At 47.9% G+C, this 26,706-nt stretch overlaps 1 protein-coding gene across 1 annotated transcript in view; it reads right to left on the reverse strand.

Moving 5' to 3' along the window:
• Positions 1 to 443: 443 nt before the first annotated feature.
• Positions 444 to 26,706, reverse strand: part of LOC113407413 (heparan sulfate 2-O-sulfotransferase 1) — a 178,797-nt gene continuing 152,534 nt past the window's right edge. Inside the window, exons 5-7 of the mRNA XM_026655903.2 lie at positions 16,552 to 16,649; positions 14,909 to 15,066; positions 444 to 2,201 (exon numbers count right to left, since the gene is read on the reverse strand). Of these exons, the coding sequence (XP_026511688.1) occupies positions 1,975 to 2,201; positions 14,909 to 15,066; positions 16,552 to 16,649 (483 nt within the window). The 3' untranslated portion in view covers positions 444 to 1,974. The remainder of the gene's footprint in view (positions 2,202 to 14,908; positions 15,067 to 16,551; positions 16,650 to 26,706) is intronic.

A 26,706-nucleotide genomic window follows, 5' to 3' on the forward strand; every position in this document is an offset into this window, starting at 1 on the left:
CTTGTCCAGCTAGACAACCAGCTAGTAGAAGAAACATAAATCAAGTAGCAAATCCTGTTCCCCAGTGATGTGTTGGCATCATTAATGAAGCTGATACACAGGAAAGGAATCAAGCAAAATCCTGTCTGGTACATGCTACATAAATCAGTAATCAGAAAGAAAGATCCACCAGTACCTAATTGAGGCGAACAGCTATTTGAGAAATGTTTTTTTTTTTTAAATCTCAAAAGAGGAAGGTCCAAAGAATAGTAAAGCAAATTTAAAATTAGTACTGGATAGTGGATCAATTAATCTTTTCATAATTGGATCATTGTGTTTTTGGCAGCAAACATCCAATGTACACATGATTTTCAACTCCCAATCATTTTCATATTACAAAAAACAAATGCATTAAAGAAACTCCATCTTAATAACTTTACACTATTGCTTTAAGCACCATCCGTAGGGATTCAGATACGTCACATTATCTCCTTCCCCCCACCCCAATCAAACCCAGGGAAACTAATTTTTATAAACTGAAGGTGAAAAAAGGGGTAATTACTGTGATTTTTAAAAAAGTTACATGTAGGTATTCACTGCAGTTTGTTAAAACACAGTGTCCCCAGTATCCAAACATCTGTTCACTAATCTCAACTACACTTAATCTACCAGGTGTTTCAAGCTGCTAATAATGGCAAATCATACAAGTTTACAATAGTGATGTAAGGCGGTTACATAAACACATTTATGTCAAGTTCACCGTGTCTCAACCACACATTTGATTTTCTTTTTCCTCTTTCAAATGTTATAAAAAGATACAGACTAATTTTAGGTAAAGAGAACTTCTGGACAATGTGCTGTGTTAGTAAAGTTGTAGAGGTCATTGAAGTGCATTTCAGTGATGTCCAACAGTTAACTAAAATAGGAAGCAGAACAGCAGATGAGATGGTTTTTACTTCACATGTAACAAAACTGGTGCAAAAACCACTTTCAGCTAATTACTTGTAACCTTTTGGTCCAAATACATAAAATATGCAGTATTTACAGCATTTTACTCCTTTTGTAAATGCAATGCTTTAAAACACATTATAAAGCACCTTAGTAAAAATATTCTACAGGTAAAAGTATAGAAGAAGTAGGAAAACCCAAACCATACCACAGCTCACTAATGGAGTCATAATATGGATTCACCAATATCTCAGTTTACAGTCATTATGAAGAATCCATGGAGCAACTTGATACTGAATTTACTAGGGTTTTTTTATATTGATGTATAAGCATTAACTAGAACTGCAGGCAATGCCAACTTTCTTTGCAGAATTTTCCCAACTTCAGTTGGCAGTTGGGGTGAGGAAGGAAAAGGAAATACTGCCTCGATTCTCTTTTTACAATATTAATATGGAAATTATTTTTTAAAAACACTAATGATTAGTTATAACTTTTCTTTTTAATAAAACCACATTTATATATGGGCAAATCCAGCAGCAGCATTTCTTAGCAGAACATGATTGACCATTCCAATGAATATCATGTAACGTGACTCACAAAAACAAAGCACAGATGTCAACCAGTTATTAACACTATTCATAATTGTATACAACCAAAATCTCCATGTAGAAGCTGGGAAAACAGTTGATTTCTTGTTTACAGAAGTTTAAATGAAAATAAATTGCTCTGAGAATCAACAACAGCATAAACAGAAGCATTTTTTGTTTATATTTTCAACCAAAACCTCTGTGCAGTTAATATCTGTAAAGGAAAATGTAGGTTTCTTCAGGGAAAGGGTAGTAACTCCCACTGAAACTATTAGTTAGATAAAAGAACTGAAGCTTAAGTCAAGTATCCAACACCTTTGGTGTGATCCACAGCCCACTTTCCTCAGCTCTAGAGAGAAATACCTCAGAGGTCTACCAGCACACTATTTTCCAGGGCTGAGAACTAAGATGACAAAGTGACCAAAGGTTTAGTCCATTAATCTAACAGTATACCTTGTTCTTAGTTCGACTTAGGGTAAATCTTTTCATAGAAAAAGTTTTGCGTCAGAATATACAATTCTCCATCTTTTTCCCGAACTGCATGTGCTCTGACAAACTGAAATTGCTCCAGTGCAAATTCATAGAACTCATTCTCCATTTTCCAAATTTCCGACTGCTGCAGCTTGGCAATGGTTTCTTTTGTTGGGAGCTTTTTCTCTGTTGTTTTCCTAAGATGAGACTTTTTTCCTAAATGGAAAATGAAAGCAGTTATAACTCCACTTGCACTTACAAGTTTAAATAATTCCAGAATTGTACCGTACAGGCTGCAGTTGTTTTATTTGCACAGTTTCTTCAATCAACATTTTGATAAATTGTATCAAAATTGATAGAACTCAATCCCAAAATTATTAATATAACCATGTGGGACCGGTAAATTGAAACCTCTGCCACTAAGCATTAATGCATTTTGCATTAGTGTTTTCTCAGAGAACCTGCTCCTCACTCCATGCAAAGGACTCAGTTAATAAAGCCCCAAACAGGAAATAATCACTTAATGAATTGTGTTACCCCACATAATGGACCTGTAAGATCTTTATTTCAAACTTGATTAATATCTACTTGGAAATTACTATGGATACTAAATACTAAGAAATTAAGAAAATTCAAAGCCAGAAGCATCTACTACCAGGAAAGCTGGTTCAGAGAACACACTTTGTTTAAGGTGCAGCTTTACTAATTTTAACACTGACTATCACTCTTCATAAGAGCGATAGTTGAAAAATTTAAAAAACTGCATATAAAATGTTAATTTTGCATATTTAGTGGCTTCTAAACAATAATCTTGTCCCTCTTCCTGTTCAGAGGCAGAAGTCCTGCCCAGAGTCCTACATCATCACATGCAGCAGGGCCAACAGCAGCTACCTAGAGAGGGTTCAGCTATTTCTAACGGCAGCAGTCTATGATAACCAAAGGAGAGGAGAAACATGCATCTGTATGTCCATAGCCCAAACAATCTGATGCAGGATGGGGACAAAAAGCCCTTGCAAAGGTAAAACATCAGGGCAAATAGGTAGGAGCATGCTAAAAACAAACCCAAACCCAGCAGCTAGAGGTCCAATTTGAAATAGACTTTGGGAGGCTGTAAGTCTCATGGGGTATGCCTACACTGCGCTTTACAACCTAGAGCAGCAAGTCTCAGCTGTGGAAATACTTGGGTCAGGATGGAGCTCAGGCTCTGAAGCCTGAGGAAAAAGGTGGGCTTCAAAGACTGAGCTCCAGTCGAAGCATCTATCCAGCTGTTTTTAGCACCCAAGCACAAGCCCGGGTCTGTAGATCTGGGCTCTGAGACTTGCTGCCACAGGTTTTAAAAACACAGTGTAGACATACCCATCATGACTTTATGGGCCTCCAAACGTACAGGTACCTTCAGACACAGGTAAAATGGGCATTCTCTATGCCTGCCAGAAGGGGATTTAGATTTAGTATAATCCAACGTCATGCTCTTTGGAGATGTGAATGTTTCTTCATCTTGGTTTGGAAAGTGCTCGCCACTTGGGTGCTACAACAGTAGAAGTAATAAAAAATGGTTACTAACCTTTCCGTAACTGTTGTTCTTCGAGATGTGTTGCTTATGTCCATTCCACATTAGGTGTGCGTGCACCGTTGCCAGAGATTTTTCTCTCAGTGGTATCCGTCGGGTCGGCTCTTGCACCCTTTGGTGCCGCACACTTCTGCACTAGTATAAGGGGCGTCATCGGCCCCGCACTCTCTCAGTTCCTTCTTGCCGCCTAACTCCGACAGACGGGAAGGAGGGTGGGTTGTGGAATGTACATGAGCAACATCTCAAAGAACAGTAGTTATGGAAAGGTTAATAACCGTTTTTCTTCTTTGAGTGCTTGTTCATGTCCATTCCACATTAGGTGACTCACAAGCAGTACCCAAGGAGGTAGGCTTGGAGTTCATGGGCATGCGGATTGTAACACTGCTCTCCCAAACCTGGAATCACCTCCAGCCTGCTGGGTGATGGCATAGTAGGAGGAGAAGGCATGCACTTGAATCAGGACCTGGGCCAGAAATGCCGCCAATGAGCCCTGAGCTCTTGTCGAATGAGTAGTCAAGATAGCAGGAGGTGGAATATCTGCCTACTCGTAGCACACTTGAATACAGGAGATTATCCAAGATGAAATTCTCTGGGCTGAAACTGACAGGCCTTTCATTCTCTCTGCTACTGCCACAAAGAGTTGTATAGATCTACAGAATGCGTCTGACAAAGTGGGTATTCATCCATGAAAGCTTATGCTCCAATACATCTGTCAGTCTATAAGGTGCCACAGGACTCTGTTGCTTTTTACAGATCCAGACTAACACGGCTACCCCTCTGATACTTGACAGAATGGTTTAGTCCACTCAATGTAAAAGGTTAGGGAACATCTGACATGCAATGAGTGAAGCTGCCATTCTTCTGAATTCCTGTGTGGTTTCAGGTAGAAAACTGGCAGGAAAATGGCCTGGTTACTATAGAACTGCAAAACCGTCTTCGGCAGGAATGCTAGGTGGGGGGCGCAGTTGAACTTTGTCCTTGATGAACACAGTGTATAGTGGTTCTGATGCAAGGGCCCTGACTTCTGAGATGCTTCTGGCTGAGGTATTCACTATCACGAAGGCAGCCTTCCAGGAGAGAAACAGCAGAGGGCATGATGCTAGCGGCTCAAAGGGAGGGCCTATGAGTCTTGACAGGACCAGGTTTAAATCCCACAGGGAAATCGGCTCACAAATCTGAGGGTAAAGTCTCTCTAACCCTTTAAGAAAGCAGATGGACATCTTGTGCAAGAAAACTGACCTACAGTTCACTGGCAGCTGGAAGGCTGAGATTGCCGCTAGGTGTACCATGATAGATGCAACAGCCAGACTTTGCTGTTTTAGGTGGAGCAGGTATTCCACTATAGATTTAAAGGAAGACCGAATGATTTGGAGATAGACCTTGTTAGGAAGACAATATTGAAAAACGCTTCCACTTGGCCACATAGGTAGCCCTAGTAGATGGCTTCCTACTACCTAGCAAGACCTAGCGGACTTGTTCTGAACAGGCTTGTTCCTCCAGGCGCAACCATGGAGTTTCCACAAGATCAGGTGAAGGGCTCCGAGGTTCGGGTGGAGTAAACAGCCCTGGATCTTGTGAGATTAGGTGCATTACTGACAAGTCTAGCAGAATGCTGAACCAGTGTTGGCATGGCGATACCAGGGCTATTAAAATAATGCTCGCCTTGTCCTGCTTGATTTTCAGAAGGACCTTGTATACAAGAGGAACTGAAGGACATTCATAAAATAGGAGATCGGTCCATAGAAGCAGGAAGGCATCTGAAAGGGACCTCGGGCTATGACCATGAAGCGAGCAAAACTAATGGTATTTCTTGTTCTGCCTGGTTGCAAACAAATCTATCTGGGGAGATCCCCATCTTTGGAAGATGAACCTAGTGGCCTGGTGAGAGGAGAAAGATCAGCTGAGGTGATCTGCCTGGGCGTTCTGAGCTCCCAGAAGATGGATAGCCTCAAAGCGAATGGAGTGCTTCATGCAGAAGTCCCATAGATGGACGGCCTCCTGACACAGGACAGAGGAACATGCTCCTCCCTGCTTGTTGATGTAGAACATGACTGTGTTGTCCGTAAGTACTCACACTACTTTGCCTGTGATTTGGGGAAGAAACACTTGGTAAGCTAAGCGGACCGCTCTGAGCTCTCTGACATTTATGTGTAGGGAGAGCTCTTTGTGGGTCCACCAACCCTGTGGTCTTAGGAGGTCGAAATGGGCTCCCAAGCTAGATCGGAAGCATCTGAAATTAAGGACACTGATGGCTGGGGGATGACAAAGGGAATGTCCGCCATAGCTGGTTGGGGGTCCTTCCACCAGTTGAGAGAGGCAAGGACCGGAGCTGGAACTGTAAGCACAAGAAGCTGAGAAGCAGTCAAGTTGCTGAGCCCTGAAATGCTTCCTTGAGGGAGGCAGAGCATAGAGGCCCAGGGACCTGAGGATAGCCCTGGAGTCGTTCAGGCCATGAAGCTTTGTGTCTGTTTGCTCTGAAAACAATGAGGTACCCTCGAATGGGAGGTCTTGGATTGACTGTTGGACCTTTTATGGTAGCCCTAAGGATTGCAGCCAAACATTAGCCTCAAGACCACTGTGGAAGCCATCGTTCTGGCTACTGCAACAGCTGCGTCCAGGGTTGCCTGGAGTGAGGCTCTATGTTCTTTTCCTCCTCTAAGAAGGCAGAGAACTCTTGCATGGAGCCCTGAGGCAGCGAGTCCTTAAATTTTGTCAAAGAATCCCACATATTATAATCGTACCTCTCCAGCAGGGCTTGCTGGTTCAAGATATGAAGTTGCAATCTGCCTGTTGAATAATTTTTTCTGCCAAACAGATCTAGTTTCTTTAAGCCTTTCTGTTTGGGGGTAGTGCTTGTCTGGCCCTCTCATTAGCTACTGTTACGACTAGGGACTCAGGAGGAGGATGAGAATATAAGTACTGGTACCAACTGGATGGCACATAGTATTTCTTCTCTGCCCTCTTCAAAGTGGGAGGAAGAGAAGATGGGGTCTGCCACAGGGCTCTGATCAGACCATAACAACCTTGTTGATGGGAGGGCCACCTCAGATGGTGATGCAGTGAGCTGCTCAGTCAAGGTGGTCTCGTTTGGGGAGGAAGAGGCCTGTACTGGAGGGGGAGCTTCCTCCTCTTCTTCTGCCCTGATTACACACATTGGACCCACATGTTGTGTGTTGGTACTGGACTTGGTACTAGAGTCGGGGTCCGATGCTGAATGGAGCCATGCAGGAGCCCACCTATTGGACGCCACTGAGTAGGACTGGTGGGATGTAGGATGGATAATGGCAACAGCTCTTGGGATGGGTGTAGGGCTCCACCTCAGACTGAAGAAACGTCCTCCTGAGGTGACCACAGGGGACCAGTACCCCTTATTTCCGCCAGTTGGTGCCGAGGGTCCAGGGACTGGTGCTGGACCAGGAAAGACCTCACAGATGAAACATGGCCTGGCTTGCCTTTGGAAGATACCCAGTACCAGGAAAGAGCTTGGAGCCCCTTGTTCTTTTCTGCTCATGCTCATCGGAGCCGGAGGTTGTGGCACTGGAGTCGGCGGTACTGGGAGAGAGAGATCCCTGGCTGCTGCAAAGGCCTCTGGGGTAGAAGGCACTGTGATGACTTCCTGACATCTGCGGGGGGTTGGGGGGAGCGAGGGAAAGGTGGTCTTGCACCGAAATCAATGGCCCTCAAGGCGGAGACAACAGTGCTGCCATTGGACCGGGGTGGAGAAGTGGCCCGGCGTGGAGCACACTCCACTGCCTTCCCCGTTTGCCTTACCTCAGCACTGGGGAGCATCTTCTCTCAGATCACTGCTTCTTATGTTTTTCCCTCAGTACCAGAGATGGAAAACAGTGCCAAGAAGCGCGTGGTGCCGGAGAGGTGCTTCACAGCGAAGCTGAAGTGCTCGCTGCAGAATCTGAGCTGCATGGCTCCGACGCCGGTCTAAGAGTGGCTTCCGTTAGGATAGCCCTCAGCGTTGCCTCTCTGTCTTTCTTCATATGAGGCTTAAAGTCCCGACAGATCTGACAGCGCTCTCGTATATGAAGCTCTCCCAGAGGCTTTGGACAACTGGAGTGTGGGTCGCTCACCGGTATAGGCTTGCTACAGGAGGCACAAGGTTCGAAGCCTGGGGCCCAGGACATACCCAGCTCCAGGGGCAAAGGGAGCCCCTCTACACTAAAGAAGAGGGACTAATGACCTACACTAGTATTATTTACACTACTACTAACTGAAAACTAATAAACTAAGCTGAAGAGAAAATACCACTGAAACACCTTGCCAAAGCAAGAGATGTTCCAGCAACTGTCACAGGCGGTAAGAAGGAAAGGACAGTTACCTGTTCCGTAACTGGCGTTCTTCGAGATGTGTTGCTCAGGTGTATTGCACTATAGGTGTGTGTGCTCGCCACATGCACTGGTGCCGGAAGTTTTTCCCTTAGCAGTACCCGTACTGGAGGAGCACTGCTGCGACCCCTGGAGTGGCGCCGGTATATCGCGCCATAAAGGGGGCTGCGTGCTCCCCCCACCCTCAGTTCCTTCTTGCCAAACAACTCCGACAGAGGGGAAGGAGGGCGGGATGTGGACTACATCTGAGCAACACATCTCGAAGGCAGCCAGTTACAGAACAGGTAACTGTCCTTTTTTCTTCGAGTGATTGCTCATGTGTATTCCACTATAGGTGACTCCAAGCTATACCTGATGGAGGTGGGTAGGAGTTTAAGCGTTAAGTTTTAAGGGTTACCCGGGCGGAGCACCGCCCTACCAAACCCTGCGTAATCCCGTGTTTGGGAGATGATCACATAGTGCGATGAGAAGGTATGGACAGAGGACCACATAGCAGCCCTACATATGTCCTGAATAGGGATGTGAGCCACATATGCCGCTGATGAGGCCTGGGCTCTCGTCGAATGAGCCTTCACTATAGGAGGCGGGGGAATCCCTGCCAGGTCGTAACAGGCGCAAATGCATGAGGTGATCCAGTGGGAGATCCGCTGGGTGGAGACCGGACGCCCCCTCATGCGCTCGGCTGATGCAATAAACAGCTGGGGGGGACTTCCTAAATGGCCTGGTTCTGTCTAGGTAAAAAGCCAGCGCTCTACGCACAGCTAACATGTGCAGGCGTCGTTCCTCATTGGAGGAATGGGGCTTAGGACAGAGGACCGGGTGGAAAATATCCTGATCCATGTGAAAAGCCGAGACTACCTTCGGCACGAAGGCGGGGTGAGGGCGGAGCTGAACCTTGTCCTTATGGAAGACCGTATACGGTGGTTCAGAGGTCAGGGCCCTGAGCTCGGAGACCCGGCGGGCTGAGGTGATAGCCACTAAGAACGCCACTTTCCACGATAAGTGGGACCACAAACATGTGGCTAAGGGCTCGAAAGGAGGCCCTGTGAGGCGGGAGAGCACTAGGTTCAGGTCCCAGAGTGGGACCGGGGGTCTGGAGTAAGGGAATGCCCGATCTAACCCTTTTAGAAACCGGGACATCACGTGATGTGAAAACACCGAAAGGCCCTGCACCGGGGGGTGGAAGGCCGAAATGGCCGCCAGGTGCACCCTGATCGAGGAGGGCGCCAGCCCTTGGGTCCTAAGGGACAGGAGGTAATCGAGGACCAGCTGGATAGATGCGGTAGAGGGAGAGGAACCTCTATCTCTCGCCCACATAGAGAACCGATACCATTCGGCCAGGTAGGTTCGACGTGTGGCGGTTTTCCTACTTGCCAGCAGGACCCGTCTCACATTGTCAGAACATCTCCCTTCCTCCTCATTCAACCACGGAGCAGCCACGCTGTCAAGTGGAGTGGGGCCAGGTTGGGGTGGAGGAGACAACCTTCCTCTTGTGAGAGAAGGTCCGGGAGGAGCGGCAGCCTGCAAGGGGGGGCCGCTAAGAGTTGCAGTAGGGTCCCGTACCAATGTTGACGGGCCCAGTCCGGGGCTATGAGGATAACCCGCGCCCCGTCTGACTTCACCTTCTGTAGGACTCTGTCTATCGGGGGAAGGGCGGGAAGGCGTACAACAGGGGACCCGACCATGGGAGCAGGAATGCATCTGATATCGCACCATCGCCCTCTCCCGCCCTGGAGCAGAATCGGGGACACAGGCGATTCTGGGCGGTGGCGAACAGGTCTACTTGGGGAGTACCCCACTGTAGGAAGATCCACCTGGCCACCTCCCTGTGCAGGGACCACTCGTGCTGTTGGGAGAAACCTCTGCTCAGGTGGTCCGCGAGCGTGTTGCTCTTGCCGGGCAGGTAAAAGGCCCGCAGGAGGATGTCGTGGGCTATACAGAATTCCCACAGGAGCTGGGCTTCCTGGCATAAGGCCCGGGAACGCGTGCCCCCTTGCTTGTTTACGTAATACATGGCTGTCGTATTGTCCGTGAGGACTCTGACCACCTTCCCCGGTATGTGCTGGCGGAAGGCAACGCATGCCAGGCGCACAGCCCTGAGCTCCCTGACATTTATGTGCAGGGTCAGTTCCTCGGGTGACCACATACTCTGGGGTCTTGAAGCCCCCCACGTGGGCTCCCCAGACCAGGTCCGAGGCATCCGACACTAGATCTAGTGAGGGAGGGGGCTCTCGGAAGGGGATATCCCGAAGCATGTTGCTCGGGAGGGACCACCATTGCAGGCTTTCCACCACCGTTGGCAGCACCGTGAGGACCTTGTCCAGGCCGTCCCTGGCCTGGGAGTACCGGGAGGCCAGCCAAGCTGAAGGGGCCTCATTCTGAGCCTGGCATGTCGCACCACAGAGGTGCATGCTGCCATATGGCCTAGGATTTGAAGGCACACCCGTGCCGTAGTTACCAGAAAGGCCGTGACAGAGGCGATGAGAGCTTTGAGCGTCTCGAATCTGTCCCGTGGGAGGGAGGCCGTGGCCACCCGGGAATCTAACAGCGCTCCTATGAAGTTTATTCACTGAACTGGGACTAACGTGGATTTCTCCTCGTTTACCACTAGGCCTAGAGCTGCGCAGGTGTTTAGCAGGAAGTTCATCTGCTCCTGCACCTGAGACCGAGACTTGCCCTTGAGCAGACAGTCATCGAAGTAGGGAAAGATCTGCAGCCCTTTCCTCCTGAGGTGGGCAGCCACCCCCACCATACACTTTGTAAAGACCCTGGGGGCAGTTGACAGGCCAAAGGGAAGGCCCGTAAACTGGTAGTGGTCCTGACCCACCAGGAAACGGAGGAAGCGCCTGTGACCCTCGAAAATGTGGATGTGAAAGTACGCATCTTGGAGGTCCAGAGCCATAAACCAATCCCCCGGGTCTAGGGATGGGATAATAGAGGCCAGGGACACCATGCGGAATTTGCAACGAACCAGGAACTGGTTGAGATTCCGCAGATTGAGGATGGGCCGAAGCCCGCCCTTCGCCTTCAGGATGAGGAAATACCTGGAGTAAAATCCCTTGCCCTGGAATTCCCGGGGTACTCTTTCCACAGCTCCCAGGGAGAGGAGGCACTCTACCTCCTGGCTGAGGAGGAGGGCATGCTCCAGGTCCCCGGCCAGCTCCCGGGATGATGGATGGTGGGGAGGGGGAGAAACGAACTTTAACCTGTACCCTTGGGAGTTGGTGCTGAGGACCCATCGGTCTGACGTTATACGGGACCATTGCAGTCGGAAGGCCGATAAACGGTTGGTAAAACTCAACTTTATTAACTGGGGGGGGGGGGAATACACTGGCAGCAGGCCTGGTGACCCCCTGCAATGAGTCAAAAATGCCGTTTCCTTGGCCTCTTGGCCTTCGAGGGCCCAGGTCGTGGGGCCGAACGGGACTGGCGTTGGGACCGACGCCGCTGCTCTCTCTGCCTCTTAGGCGGGGGCTCGTATCTGCCCCATGCCAGGGGAGCCGAGGGCTGCGGTCTGGGATTGTCCTTGGCCGGCGGGACATACAGACCAAGTGTCTGCAGGGTGGTGCGGGAGCCTCCTTCATCCCGTGCAGACGGGTGTCTGTCTGGTCTGCAAATAATGCTTTGCCATCAAATGGCAGGTCCTGCAGTATAGACTGGGACTCCACCGACAGCCCCGAGAGGGAAAGCCACGATGCACGCCACATGGAGATAGCCGTGGCCATTGAACGAGCCGCCGTGTCAGCTGCGTCTGAGGCAGCCTGGAGAGCTGCTTTTGCTACTGCTGTACCCTCGTCGAGCAGCGCTTTGAACTCCTTCCTGTCCTGCTCTTGAAGGGAGGGCTCGAATTTTGGCAAAGAGCCCCACAAGTTGAAGTCAAAGTGACTCAGGAGGGTTTGGTGGTTCGCCACCCTGAGTTGGAAACTGGCTAAGGAATAAACCTTTTTGCCAAACGTGTCCAGTCTCCTGGCCTCCTTATCCTTCGGGGTCGGTGCAGGCTGCCTGTGCCGTTCACGGTCGTTCACCGACTCCACCACCAAAGAGTTCGGAGTGGGGTGGGTTTAAAGATGCTTGTGCCCTTTTGTTGGCATGAAGTATTTATGGTCCGCCTTCTTAGAGATAGGCGGCAGGGAAGCCGGGGTTTGCCATAGGCCCGTGGAAATGTTTGCCACCCCCTGGTGAAGTGGCAGTGCCACGCAACCCGGTGCTGAGGAGGAAAGGACATTGAAAAGATTGTCTGATGGTTCCTCAATCTCCTCCGCCTGTAGGTGTAGAATGGCGGCTACAAGCCGTAGGAGCTCCTGGTGCGCCTTGAAATCCTCTTGAGATGGAGGAGGCGGTGCCACTATGGACTCATTCGGTGCCTGCAGGGCGACTGGGACGGACCTGAGAGCATCGGGCAGTGCCGGTATGCCACCATCCGCATCAGGGTCCGGTTGCAGTGCCGTTGGCGCCGAGACAGGGACGCAGAGCGAGTTTGGGATGCCCCAGCCACGGAGCGAGGCCTTGGCGGTGCAGGTGCCTGGGGCCACAGTGCCCATTGGCACCACTGTCCTTGCCATGGTGCCCCTTGCCACTGCCCCGCCTGGGGTCCCACCAGGGTTATTTGTTCCTGGGGAGCGGTGAGGCCCGGGGAGGGGCGGCTGGGAGCCGAGGCAGAGGTGGCCGAGGATCGCACGGTGCTGTGGGAGCGGCTTGACCGGTGCTGTCCATGCCGCCTCCTGCCACGGGATTTTGACCTCGACGATGAATAGGTGTAGACGTCGGAGGGCATATCCCTGGACTCCCTTCGGTGGCTCCGGGCGCGGCGTCGCGGTGCCGGTGAGTGCCAGGATGCATTCCGAACGTGGCGATCGTCGTGGTATGATCGGTGGTGCTGTCGGCGTCGAGATCTGCTCTCACTCGACACTTCCCATGCCAGCGCCTGCTGCCTCTGCGGGTTGAGGACGACTCAGGTGATTCACTCCCAGGCGACTCCGACAACGGAGTAGAGGTATGTCTGGGGCTACAGGAGGGCCCGGCAAATCGGAAGGAGGTCTCCACAACCGACGTAGCCGGTGAGGGCTGGAAGCCCAACGATGGTTTCCCTCAGGACCGGGGCCTCACCTCGGATAGTCCACTCGGTACTGACATGGTGGGGACGTCGCGCGCCGCCTGGGCTGCCTCCGGCGTGGAGGGGACCCGTATCAGTGGGGAGGTCCGTGCAGACGGGGCCGGACTACTCCGCTGTGCACGAGTCGGAGAGCTGGGCCCCGACAGAGATCGTGGGCTGGCCAACTCAGGTCCGGCCTCACCTCTGTCCTTCTCACGGCGTCGCTGGGATTTGCCCTGCTTCTTGGCTGGGGAGCGGTGCTGACTGGTGGATGGGGCTTCGCTCCGCACAGATGATGCGGTACCTAGGGCCTGGTCGGGTCGGCGCGCCGGTGCCGGGGCCAATGCCGATTCCATAAGGTGGTCCGGAGACGAATCTCGCGTTCACGTTTAGTCCGGGGCTTAAACGATTTGCAAATTTTGCACTTCTCTCTTATGTGAGACTCGCCCAGACAGCGAAGACACTCGGAGTGCGGATCGCTTCTGGGCATGGAATTGTGACAGGAGTCGCAAGACTTGAAGCCTGGGGCACGGGGCATGCCCCGAGCCAGGCTACCAACTAGAGAAGCTATCTATCGACAAACAAGTACCACTAAGGCTAGAAGCGCTGCAGCCAAGGCTGGAGCACAAAGTTCCGACTACCTTCACTGGCGGCAAGAAGGAACTGAGGGTGAGGGGAGCATGCAGCCCCCTTTATGGCGCGATATACCGGCACCACTCCAGCGGTCGTAGTGGTGCTCCCCCAGTACGGGTACTGCTAAGGGAAAAACTTTCGGCACCGGTGCACGTGGCGAGCACGCACACCTATAGTGGAATACACATGAGCAATCACTCGAAGAAGAACTGAGAGGATGCGGGGCTGGCAGCACCCCTTATACTGGCACATATGCATGCAGCATCAGAGAGCACAAGAGCCAGCCCGATAGATACCACTGAGGGGAAAATTTCCAGCAACGGTGCATGCGGCATGTGTGCACCTAAAGTAGAATGAACATGAGCCAGCACTCGAAGAAGAAATAATCATATGTTTGCCTAGCAATAATTGTATACATAATACATATATAAACACACAAATCATTCAAATACCACTTCTAGAAGATTATATTTCTGAAAATTACACTGTGGCAAAGGAAGTGCCAATTTGCTTGTTCTGCAGTGACATTCCTTAAATAATGATTTGCTTTCCTGGGACAATACTTCTGGAAATGTCAAGAAATATTTCTTAATATTTTTTGTCTAAAGTCAAAATGATACTTCTGGCTTTAAATATGTCAACATTAAAAAAAAAATCACAAACAAAAGTGTAGCCTCAAGGAATCAATCTGAAAGAAAAAAGTGCAAGCTTCCCCTTTTCTTGTTTAGGGCTGGCTCTCCCTCCTCCTTCTACCACCTCCTGCTTTTCTATTGTTTTACGCCTCAGTTTTGCAAGCTGATCCATGCAGACAGACCTCCGTGTTTGTATAGATGCCCACTGACATACAGGAGTTTTATACAGATTAAAGGATCCTTTAGTGGGGCTCCACCTGGGTGCAGAAATCTTCCAGTACAGAGCAGTTTGCAAGCTCAAGGCCCTAGCCTATCAGTTCCTCTTTGGGGCTGGGCCCTTTTCTTAGTAAAGCCTACCATGTTTTACCTGCATGTATAAATAATAGTAAGTTAGTCATATTACTGCAGAACTGCTGCACAGACCAAATGCTCCACCCTGGTTGTGTGTAATGCATATAAGGGCTAAAGATTCTTGGCTTGCATTGTAAAACTGATAATAGAACTCTTTTGGAATGATTCTGCCTCCTGCAAAGTAACATCAATCAATTGAGAAGCAATCCTGGCAGAGACTCAAGACTGCTCATTCAGGTCTGAAGAGGTCATGTGAAAGCATAAATGAAAAAGGGGTGAGGAAGAAATGAAAACAGCTATTCAAATACCTGTCCGGTACAGTTCTGTAGCACCCCTAAAGAATCGGGGCAAAGTTGCCTCCAATAACATAATAAAGTCTTCAAGCTCTTCAGTGACTCCCACTAGGAAGAATTCATTAATCAGGTTGTACTTGGCTTGTTCCAAAGCCCATCTGCTCCCCACATTCCTAAAATGATAAAAAGTAATTACAGCAAGGTTCTGAAGTCAGCCAAGAATTCTTGATTCCTAGATGTAGTTTTCTTCACATCATCTTTGCACAGGCAAGAGAGAGACTCATTTTAAAATCACACCCATCTCTAATTTCCTTTACCTAACTTCCCCTCCCCAATTTCTCTCACCTGTGACTAGGTCAACACCAAACCCAAACGTCATGGATTACGGCTTTACAAGGCTGCTCACAACAGTCTCTTGCTAATACTAACACCTCACCCACTAGGGTTTAGCAATTATATGGTTATTCCTTTAATTAATTCAATTTCTAAAATTTTACTTTTTCTGTGCCTCAAGAATTAAGTGGTCAGAACTACCATTTTTTGCATACTCAAAAAATGGAGTGTGGGGGGCACATGCCCTCCTTTTTTAATGCTCTGATAAATATCGTCTCATAATTCCTCTGATTTAGCAAGTCTTATTCATTACCATAGTTAAATACCCATATAAAAGCAAAGCTGGCCTTACAGAGGAGAAAGAATAGAGCTGTCATCTCTCCCACTTTTATGGTTTCATTGCCAGAGAGGAAAGGGGGGATAGAGGGGCTCAAAGCTTCTTCTTCCTCAGGTCCCACTGCCAGACTGGGGTACATGGGGCTTGCCCACATTATACAGAGTTTGCACTTGAGTACAAGTCCCCAAGTGGCCACCTGCTTTGCTTGTGATTAAATCCACCAAATTTAGGTATAATAGACTTGATAATAATGCTCCGTGTCTTCACTCAGAACCTTTCAGTATATTTGTTTCCACTGACAGCAGTTAGCAACTTCTCTATCACTGAATGTTAAAAGGATTTGAATGGAATTGTTGTACACGAATAAGTCATTTTCAAACTTACATTCCCTGGAGACTTCCTTAAAGTACATGGCTCTTGTATAAGAAACAAAAATGCTTGATCCACATGTACAGTTAATCCTTATCAAATTTCATTTCACCTTCTAACCACTAAGCTGCATTTATTATTGAGAGTTTGGCAAACAGCTTAGCAAAACAGCACCTTAAACCAAGCTACTTATATCATTTTCCCTCTGTATAAAACTCAAATAGCTTGAGCAGGAGAACACTTAGTTCAGACAAACATGTACACTAAGATTTAGCCGGATTCAACAAGAAGTTGTGGCTATTGAATCCGTAATACTGGAGTCTATAATGGAAATGCTGATTTTTAGTTATAGAATTGTTTGCACACTTCTATAACGTCTATTACAAAACAAATGTCTTTTAAACTTATTCCTTGGAAAATAGTTGCATGAATCTTTTAAAGTCAAATACCTTTGGAAGGTAAACTCACAAAGTACACATCAGTGAATTACATGCTGGTATACTCCAGATGCTCTCATTCTTTCTCAACATCTAACCCTCCACCACACATTCACTTATTAAATATAGATTATAGTGATAATATACTTGATTATCCGCTTAAACCAATTTTATCTCCCTACCAGCATTCTGAGCTGTGGCCACAGAAGAATGGAATTTGAAGCCAAAGTTTCTCTGGAGCACAGTCTGAGCCTCCAGCTGCTACACATTCATCAAAGGTCTGGAACAAAGACAAAGTTGCACAGTGAGCTATAAACCCCAGCCTTACATATCAAACACCTTACCATGGCTAGTTGTTAAATGTGCTGGGGATAGCGGAATACAAGATGTGGGGGAAAAGAGAAAATGTATTTTTTTTTCAAGCTTTGTTTTCAAAATACTGTATAAAGAGAATCTATTGGTCTTAACATTTTGTGATTGAAATTAACTGACTGCTTTAAGTCCTGCTTGTATGCTCTGCAGAAAAGCAAGACTATATATTGTTAATATTACAGTTTTTCCTTATTAAAAAAATCATAACAATGGTCCCAAATGCTGAAATAACATTACTGCAAAATGGAGTGGGGATTGGATCATAACTGTATAATACAGTGAATTTTTTGTTTTTATAAAAGATATGGTAAAATAGTGGTAGACTATTGAGCCTACCAACAAATTACTGGTATCTCTTTTCAAATCTGAATCTATAAAAGATGGTTACTTACCTTTGTGTAACTGTTATTCTTCGAGATGTGTTGTTCACTTCCATTCCAATTAGGTGTGTGCACACTGCGTGCACAGTCGGAAACTTTTTCCCTTAGCAGCTTCCGTCGGGTCAGCTAGGGAGCCCCTTGGAGTGGCGCCTTCATGGTGCTCAATATATGACCTTGCGGACCCGACCCCGCTTCAGTTCCTTCTTGCCGGCTACTCCGACAGAGGGGAAGGAGGGCAGGTATTGAAATGGACGTGAACCCCACTTCTCAAAGAACAACAGTTACAAGAAGGTGAGTAACCGTCTTTTCTTCTTCGAGTGCTTGTTCATGTCGATTCCCAATCAGGTGACTCCCAAGCTCTCACCCGGGGGAAGAGGCTGGAGTTAAGGAATCACTGACTGGAGCACCGCTCTACCGAGAGCTGCGTTGTCTCTAGCATGCTGGGTGATGGCATAGTGGGTGGTAAACGTGTGCACCGAAGACCAGGTTGCCGCTCTGCAGATCTCCTGGGATGGGCACCTGGGTCAGGAAAGCGGCGGACGAGGCTTGAGCTCGTGTCGAGTGGGCCGTAATAGATGGGGTTGGGACCTTAGCAAGGTCGTAGCAGGTACGGATGCTGTCCGTGATACAGGAAGAAATGCGTTGTGAGGAGACCGGAAGCCCCTTCATCTGGTCTGCCACTGCTACAAACAGTTGGTTCGACTTTCTGAAAGGCTTCATGCGCTCAATGTAGAATGCTAGCGCTCTACGCACACCTAGTGAGTGAAGCCTCTGCTCCTGTGCAGTAGCATGTGGCTTGGGATAGAAGATTGATAAAAAAATGTCTTGGCCAATATGGAATTGGGATACCACCTTGCGCAGGAAGGCCGGGTGCGGCCTGAGCTGTACTTTGTCCTTATGGAAGACTGGGGGGTGGGGAGACGGGTTGGAGGTTAACGCTTTTAAGTCTGACACCCTCCTGGCTGATGTGATGGCAACCAGGAATGCCACCTTCCACGAGAGATACAGAAGGGAGCATGTAGCCAGTGGTTCGAATGGGGCCCCCCATTACCCTAGTGAGGACCAGATTGAAATCCCAAGCAGGTACCGGTGGTCGGGACTGTGAATATGGTCTTTCCATACCTTTCAGGAAACAGCCCACCATACGGTTGGCAATACCGAGCGCCCCAACTCTCCCGAATGGAATTCTGAGACGGCCGTGAGGTGTACTCTGATGGATGATCCTGCCAAACCTTGCAGCTTCATGCAGTAAATACTCCAGGATGAACGGTATAGATGCTTGAAGTGGAGGTATGCGACTCTGCTCACACCAGCACGAGAACCTTTTCCACTTAGCTAGGTAAGTGGCCCTGGTGGAAGGTTTCCTGCTACCAAGCAGCACCTCTCTCAACGTGCATTGGAGCTCCATTGGGTTTAACCATGGGTGGAGCGGTAGAGTGATTGGGGTGTCCACTGACAGCTCCAGAAGCGTGGTGTACCAATGTTGGTATGGCCACACAAGGGCCAGCAGAATTGCCTCCGCCTTGTCTCTGTGGAACTTGAGCAGTACCTTGTGGACGAGTGGTATCGGCAGGAAGGCATACATTTGATGGTCTCCCCAGGGTAGCATGAACACATCCAAGATAAGAGCCAGGACTGTGCTTTTGGAAAGAGCAAAACGGTGGACACTTCCTGTTGCTCCTGGTGGCGAATAGGTCTACCCGGGGAAAAACCCACCTTTGAAAGAGGGAATGTATGACGTCTGGACGGATGGACCACTTGTGGTTGCGGAACGACCCGTTGAGGTGGTCCGCAAGCTCGTTCCATACTCCAGGGAGATAGCCCATTCCATTCACCTGGAAGTGTCCTGTACAAAAACCCCACAGCTGGAGAGCCTCCCAACAGAGAGGGGAGAAGTGGGCACTGCCCTGTTTGTTTATGTAAAACATGGCCGTGGTGTTATCGGTCAGCACTGCCACACACTGACCTTGTAATCGGGTCCGCAAGGTCAGGCAAGCTAGTCTCACCACTCTGAGCTCCTTTATATTGATGTGGAGCAGGATCTAGGACTGCAACCACCAGCCCTGTGTCTGTAGATCTCCTGCGTGGGCCCCCCAACCCAGGTCTGACGCGCCCGTTACTAAGATCATGGACGGTTGAGGGATGCTGAATGGGACTGCTTCGCAGACCATGCGAGGGTCCAGCCACCAGCATAGGGTATTTAAGACTTGCTCCAGCACTGTTACTACCAAGTCTGAACTGTCTCGAGATAAGCTGAGGTGAGCCATGCTTGGAGTGGTCTGAGCCTCAGCCTGGCATGTCTGACCAAACAGGTGCATGCCACCATGTGTCCAAGGAGACTGAGGCATGTCCTCATGGTTGTGATGGGGTATTGCCTGATAATCTGAATGATGCCTGTCAGTGCTTGATATCTGGACTCTGGTAGTATCGCTCTTCCCTGAACCGAGTCCAGCACCGCCCCAATGAATTCTATTTGTTGGGTCGGTGACAGCATCGACTTGTCCACACTGAGGAGCAGTCCTAGTCTCTGGAAGGTCTCTCTGACTAACTGGACTTGGGACTCCACCTGCTCCCTGGAGCGCCCCCAGAGCAGCCAGTCGTCGAGGTAGGGATAAACCTCTCTCTTGCAGAGAAAGGCCGCAACTACCGACACGCACTTGGTGAACACCTGGGGGGGACCTTCAATGCACCGTGAACTGATAGTGTTTGTGGTCGACAACAAACCTCAGGAAACGTCTGTGGGCCAGCCAAATGGCTATATGGAAGTGTGTCTTTCATGTCGAGGGCAGCGTACCAGTCCCCTGGATCCAGGGAAGGGATAATCGTGCTCAGGGAGACCATGCGGAACTTCAACTTTACCATGAACTGACTGAGCCCTCGCACGTCTAAAATGGGTCTGAGATCCCTCCTTTGCCTTGGGGATTAGGAAATAGCGGGAGTAGAATCCCTTGCCCCATAGCTCCTGAAGAACCTCCTCCGCTGCCCCTATGGCGAGGAGCGATTGCACCTCCTGGATAAGGACTTGCTCATGAGAAGGGTCCCTGAAGAGGGATGGGGAAGGGGGCGGAGGGGGGGGGGAGGAGCAGAATTGGAGAGAATATCCCACTTCTACCGGGCGAAGACCCCAGCGGTCCGATGTTATATGGGACCACACACGGTAGAAGTGGGATAGATGGTTCAGAAAGGTAAGGACCCAGGATAGTGGCGGGTATGCTGTCCTTGGGCGTCCCTTCAAAACCCTTGTTTGGGTCCCGATGGTGGCTTGGTCAGGCCCTGCCCATGGCCTGAAGGCGGATTAGAAGGTCTATGCCTATTGTTCCCTACGGCGGTATGTGTCCTACGTTGGGCGAGGCTGATATTGTCTCTGCTGCTGCTGGGGTTGAGGCTTGAAAGGCTTTCTTCGGGTAGTAGGCGAGTTCATCCCCAGAGATTTCATCATTGAGGCTATGGAGCCTCGAGTCTGTCTGCTCCGAAAACAGTCCTGCGCTCTCAAAGGGAAGGTCCGGCAGGGTCTGTTGAACTTCCAGGGGAAGACCGGAAGCTTGGAGCCATGCGGTCCTCCTCATGACCACTCCATTGGAGATGGTACGTGCCACCGAGACTGCCGAGTCAAGGGAGGCCAGTAGGGATGCCCTGGCCACCGCCTTCCCCTCCTCGACCAGAGCTGAGAACTACGTCTTTGACGCTGCAGGGAGCAACTCTTTGTATTTGGACATAGAGTCCCAAGAGTTAAAGTTACATGCTGAGGATAGCCTGCTGGTTGGCTATCCTCAGCTGTAGGCCCCCTGCAGCATATACTTACCTGCCAAAGAGGTCTGTACATTTGGCCTCCTTAGCCTTGGGTGCGGCGCCTGTTGCCCTTGGCACACCTTTTCATTCACCGCTGAGACCACCAGGGAGCCAGGGTGTGGGTGGGAGAATAAAAAACTCATATCCCTTGGAGGCGACAAACTACTTCCTTTCCACTCCCCTGGCAGTGGGCAGAATGGAGTCTGCCACAGGGTCTTATTATTATTTTATTATAGGTAACACCACTCTGGAAGGACCCCTCTGGGGTGAGAATGTCCACCAGTGTGTCCTCTGATTCGGTTACTTCCTCCACCTCTAGGGTCATGTTACGGGCAATGCGGCAGAGCAGGTCCTGGTGTGCCCTGTGGTCAATGGGTGGAGGACCTGAAGCTGATGCTCCTGCCACTGCTTCATCAGGCGAGGATGACGAGGAAGCACGTGGGAGTACAGGGGTCCTCACGGCTCTCTAGCTGCCCGGGTTGTTCCTGGGTTCTGTTAGACTTCTCCATTGGTCCACCTGGTTGAATGCATCCTGGGCTATGGCTGGTTCTGGAGTCAGTTCCGCTGACTCCCCTGTAGTATGAGGGGGTGGTCTGAAGAGGGTCGCATCCATAACTCGAGGGGTAGGTCTACCCATCGGTGACCGGGAAGGGTGATGTCCTGAGGCCACTGACCTAGAAGCCCTCGAAGGGGTACCCTGGGCCTGATGGTAAGCCCAGGGGGTCCAGAAGGGCCATTTTGGGGGAGGGGGGGTGGGGAAGGCCACTGCGGCTGCCAGGCCACTTATACGTCTCTTTGGTGCTTACTGGACCTATGTCTACTGTGCCTTGAGTAATATGAGTTGGCCTCCGAGTCTGAAGATCCCGAGGGCTATGACCACGGCGGTGCCGACGATCCCTGCACTGGCAGTCGGTGCCGTGAAGAGGAGGTCAGGGAATGGTGCGGTGACGATCGCGTCGAAGGTCGGTGCTGGCTATCCCGCGACCGAGACTGGTGCCAGGGAACGGCTGCTGTGCTCCGGGGCCATGTGTTGGTGCTGGTCCTGTGAGGGTGTTCTAGATCAGTGCTGACTCCTCGGTGCTGGAGATATATCTCGTCGTGCTCCCAGGGCTATGCGATCTTGTACCGAGGCCAGTGCATGTTGCGGCGATGGGGACCTGGAATGGTGCCGGGAACAGTGCCAGTCTGTCCGGCGACAAGGAGAGCCTCATCATCGCGGGCTTGCCTCTAGCTGGTACCCGTCTATGCGGTGCTGGAGGCTTCTCTTTATCAGCTGGTGGCTGAGGCGCAGTTATTTCAATGAGCTCCTTAGCAGCTTCAAAAGTGTGCGGAGTGGAGGGGGGCTCCAACACTTCCGCCAGGCACTGCCCCGCTGGATAGTCACTAAGTGCCGGGCTCAACAGTGCTGTCTGGGGTGCTGGAATCAACGGCACAAGCTCTTGGTGCTTGGGAGCAGAGTCTTTCCTCTGGAGCAGCAAAGCCTCCCCTGATGGTGTCGCAGTTCTCTGAGGAGAGCGCCCTCCGTCCGCCTTCTTATGGCCCTTGTGGGGCACCGGAGACGTGGAACAGTGCCAGGGATCTTGGGTGCCGAGGGTCTCTCGCGCCTGAGTCCTTCCTTGGCACTGATTCATGGATTGTTGGACGGAGTGCAGCTTCCAGCAGTAACTGTTTTAAACGGAAGTCACGCTCCTTTCTAGTTCTAGGCTTGAAAGCCTTACAAATCTTGCAGCACTCAGACTGATGCGCCTCTTCTAGATACCTCAGGCACAAGTTGTGGGGATCACTATTAGGCATAGTCTTTCGGCATACACTGCAAGACAAACCCTTGGACTTGAGGCATGCCCCGAAGCCCAAGGCGGGGTGAGGGGAGAGAAACGATCCCACGCACCAATTTCTATGCTAACTACAAACAATAATACACTAACTACTAAAACCGGGTTCTCAAACTGGGGGTTGGGACCCCTCAGGGGGTTGCGAGGTTATTACATGGGGGGTCGCGAGCTGTCAGCCTCCACCCCAAACCCCAATTTGCCTCCAGCATTTATAATGGTGTTAAATATATAAAAAAGTGTTTTTAATGTATAAGGGGAGGGTCACACTCAGAGGCTTGCTGTGTGAAAGGGGTCACCAGTACAAAAGCCTGAGAACCCCTGTACTAAAAGAAGAAACTGGGTAGAACTAGGTATTAGGCTAAGGGAATACTTGCAAGCAAGTGAAACACAGTTCCAATGTCACCATGGACGGTAAGAAGGAACTGAAGGGGGGTCAGGTGGGTCATATATTGAGCGCCATGAAGGCGCCACTCCAGGGGGCTCCCTAGCCGACCCGACGGGAGCTGCTAAGGGAAAAAATTTCCAACGACCGTGCACGCAGCACGCGCACACCTGATTGGAATCGATGTGAACAAGCACTCGAAGAAGAACTTAAAATACTATGGCTCCAAGTTAGGGTAGACATGAAAGTAAGTTACTACATCCAACTTCACTTTGAAGAAAAAAAAAAACTAGACACACGACTTCATTCTGCACACATGGATACCTGCAGTGAAGCATAGTGTTTCAAGCTTATAATGTCAGTTACAATAAAAGTTCTATTAACATTGGAGGGAAATTAGTATTAAAAACATGCTATCCATACAGTAGTCAGAAACTCAAGTATTTATGATTTCTCCAAGCCAGGTATAGGATACATGTTTAGAGTACAGTACTATTTTTATTCTGTGGAAGTATATTATACTTTGAAGACAGCTTTTTACAATATTTCTTGTGTTCTGTGCAATTAAAAACATTACTGTTTTGATAAGTTCATCAAACCTATAAAGTGAAAATAAATTGGGGAAAAGATTTAAAAAATATAAGACTTGCATTTGTTTAATTTTAACTGACTATAGACCCAGTAAGATTTAGGACTCTACCGCTCTTGTAACTGTTGTTAGGAATCCAACCCAAGATGCAGACACTTACAAGCAGATTGCTTGAAATTGCTGCAGTTTGGTAAAATCATGCATTTCCAAATAAAGCTTTGCCCATACTTCAGTAAAATATATTTGAGCATTTTCCCTAGTGCAGAACTTTAAGGTGTTCACAATTCAGCACTGATAATGTGGCATCTCACTGAAATGATGCTTTTCTGAAAGATAAACACGTTTTAACCTGAGTCACAAAACAATTTAAGAATCTGCCCAGCTCAGAGTGAGGCGGTTAGCATCTTAAAAGTTGCCAGAGAGAAAGATTTATGCTTGAAATGACAGAGGAAAAAGATGATTTTCTTTTTTCCTCTTTCATGAGTGCTATTTATCCACTCTAAGTATTTATACAGCATCAATCAACATATCTAAGCATTGACCTGTCCTGGGCACATTTCCCGACCTGTGCAGACATATGCCAAATATGAGTTGGAATTTATCAGCCGATAAGATTTCTCCATCACCACAGGTCACTTTGTAGTTAAAGCTAAAAACAGCTAAATAATTTCCTAAATAAAACAAAATGAAGACATCCACCTCCCATTCTCTCCTCCACCTACATCTTGACAGCTATATCAACGGAAATTCTAACATAGAAACTTTTGTACTTAAGAGATTCTGTTCTCATAGCCAAGATATTCATTTTACTCTGGGATGTTCAACAGAAAGATAATAGTTCTTCCCTGTCCATGTAGCAAAATAAGAATGCCACTCAAATTACTGTACACTGTAAGTCCTCTATACTAGCTGAACCTCTATTAGAATTCCCTTAAACCATGATGGGATATCAGTAAGAGGAACTGCCATGCAAAACGCTTTTCTATTTTGGAAAATGGATAATGATGAACTTCATCTGCATACGCATAATGGTGGTGGTGATGGTTGTAAGGTACATAGAGACTAATTAAGGATATAACCAGCTTCCATTATAATGGTTATTTCTGTCCCTCAATAATTTTAGTTTGGAAATAGATTACATTTGTTTACCAAAACAATGGCACTATTTTATCAAATACTTCACATTGTTGTTCCTTGATAATAATGTTTTGTATGTTGTTTAATAAGAAAAGCATATAACATAGTCAGCTTATAATTACATTAGACATACACGTGGACCTACATTTGAGGCTGGTCAACATGTACGTAATTATAGGCATCTTTTAGAAGGGTTTGTGCTTTCTGTGAGTTTACTGATAAAAGAGCAGTATTTCTTTTGGGTTAGAGTTAAGGCTGCACTGTAATGAATATGCATTTGGAACTTGGTAAGAATTATTATTACTAGAAAGCCTGTGCTGTCACATGGGGGTAATTTGTAAAGTCATGTGTGTAAGAAAAGCCAAATATGGCTGAGAACTTAAGTTGGGTGGTAACAGACTGTGAAATCCAGTGATGACTAAACCTGGTAATATTCTGAACATGACTGGATATTTCTATTGCTTTCGACTCACAAACATTCTAGGCTTCAGAGTGACAAGCTTAGAAGCTCGTTATACAGATGTAGGCTGGGTAAAGTTATATCATCCTTAACTAGTTGCTTATTTACTTAACAATTTTTAAGGAACGTGATTGATAAGAGAAAAACTTAACTCTTAGCAATCTTAACTGGTTTTCTAAATGTAAGTTTTTGATTTTGGATTGTATCAAGAAAAATCATATCAAATAAGCAGCTAAACTGTCTTGCTGAAAAACATGCAGAAGATGCTATAGTACTGTTAATGCTTAAATTAGTGGCTCTTTGGAAGTTATCTAAAGTCATATGTAAAATGACACAATTCAGATGGGATTCAGAGATATATAGTAAATGATTATGGTGATGGATACTCTGAATTTTATATCTGATGCAAGTAAAATTGTCATCCTTTTGTTAAGTAAAGCTTCCTCAAAACACTTTGAAAAGGTTGCATGGGCAGCATTATAATCTGAATTATTACAAACAGTGAAAGAAATTAAAGCTTGGTGACAAAATTTTATCTGGGTAGAATAGAGTGCTTGTGGGACAATTCAAACGCGTATGGCAAAACCAGTAATATCTAAAATCAAAATACATTTATGTTAGCTAAAGTGACATGATAAAAGATTGAAAACAAGAGCCTGAAGTACAAGAACAGAGAATTATTAAGTAACACATTAGGAAGGTTTAAATTGAAACTAATGATAATAGCTCTAATCTCTGAAGGAAGTTATTTAAAGTGCATTCTATTCTGAAAAGATTCCATAGAAGTGGCATTGTGGGTTTTTGGCTTATTGGTTCTTAATAAATGCACACCAGATGTGTTCAGATTACAAATTACACCTAAAATGGTGTTTTATTTTTTGTTTTTTAATTAACTTCCAGTCCAGTAAACTTATCCTGGAATCACAGTTAGTTCTCTTTACCTCAGACATCTCCACCAGTGAAAAGTTCTGCAGGCCAAATTATGCCTCCAATGACACTGTAACCTCACTACCTTCAGTAGCTTTGCATAAGGGAATTAGAAGTAAACAACCCACACATAGAATAGAATAGAATTCAGTCCATTCACTCTTGGCTGTGCTGAGTCTGCACCGCTAACAGAATTTACACCTGCACAAAACATTAGGTCAGGGAGTTTTCAATGAACTTTAGACTCTTCAGTTGTAAGGAAGATTTATTGTTATCCCAAGTCTATCTTAGAGCTTTACTCTCCATGTCCAACTAATATATGCTACACTAATATATGTATACCCTCAATTGAACTCAGATTAAATAAAATCAAAAATCCATGTATGAGAAGTTTTATAAAGTGGACATTTTTCTAGGTGGTCTTAAATAATGTTTTAAAAGTGCAAGTCTTCATGGAGTTACGTAAGAA

The sequence above is a fragment of the Terrapene carolina genome, unplaced genomic scaffold (genome assembly GCF_002925995.2).
Source record: "Terrapene carolina triunguis isolate 2854851 unplaced genomic scaffold, T_m_triunguis-2.0 Scaffold211, whole genome shotgun sequence".
NCBI lineage: Eukaryota > Metazoa > Chordata > Testudines > Emydidae > Terrapene > Terrapene triunguis.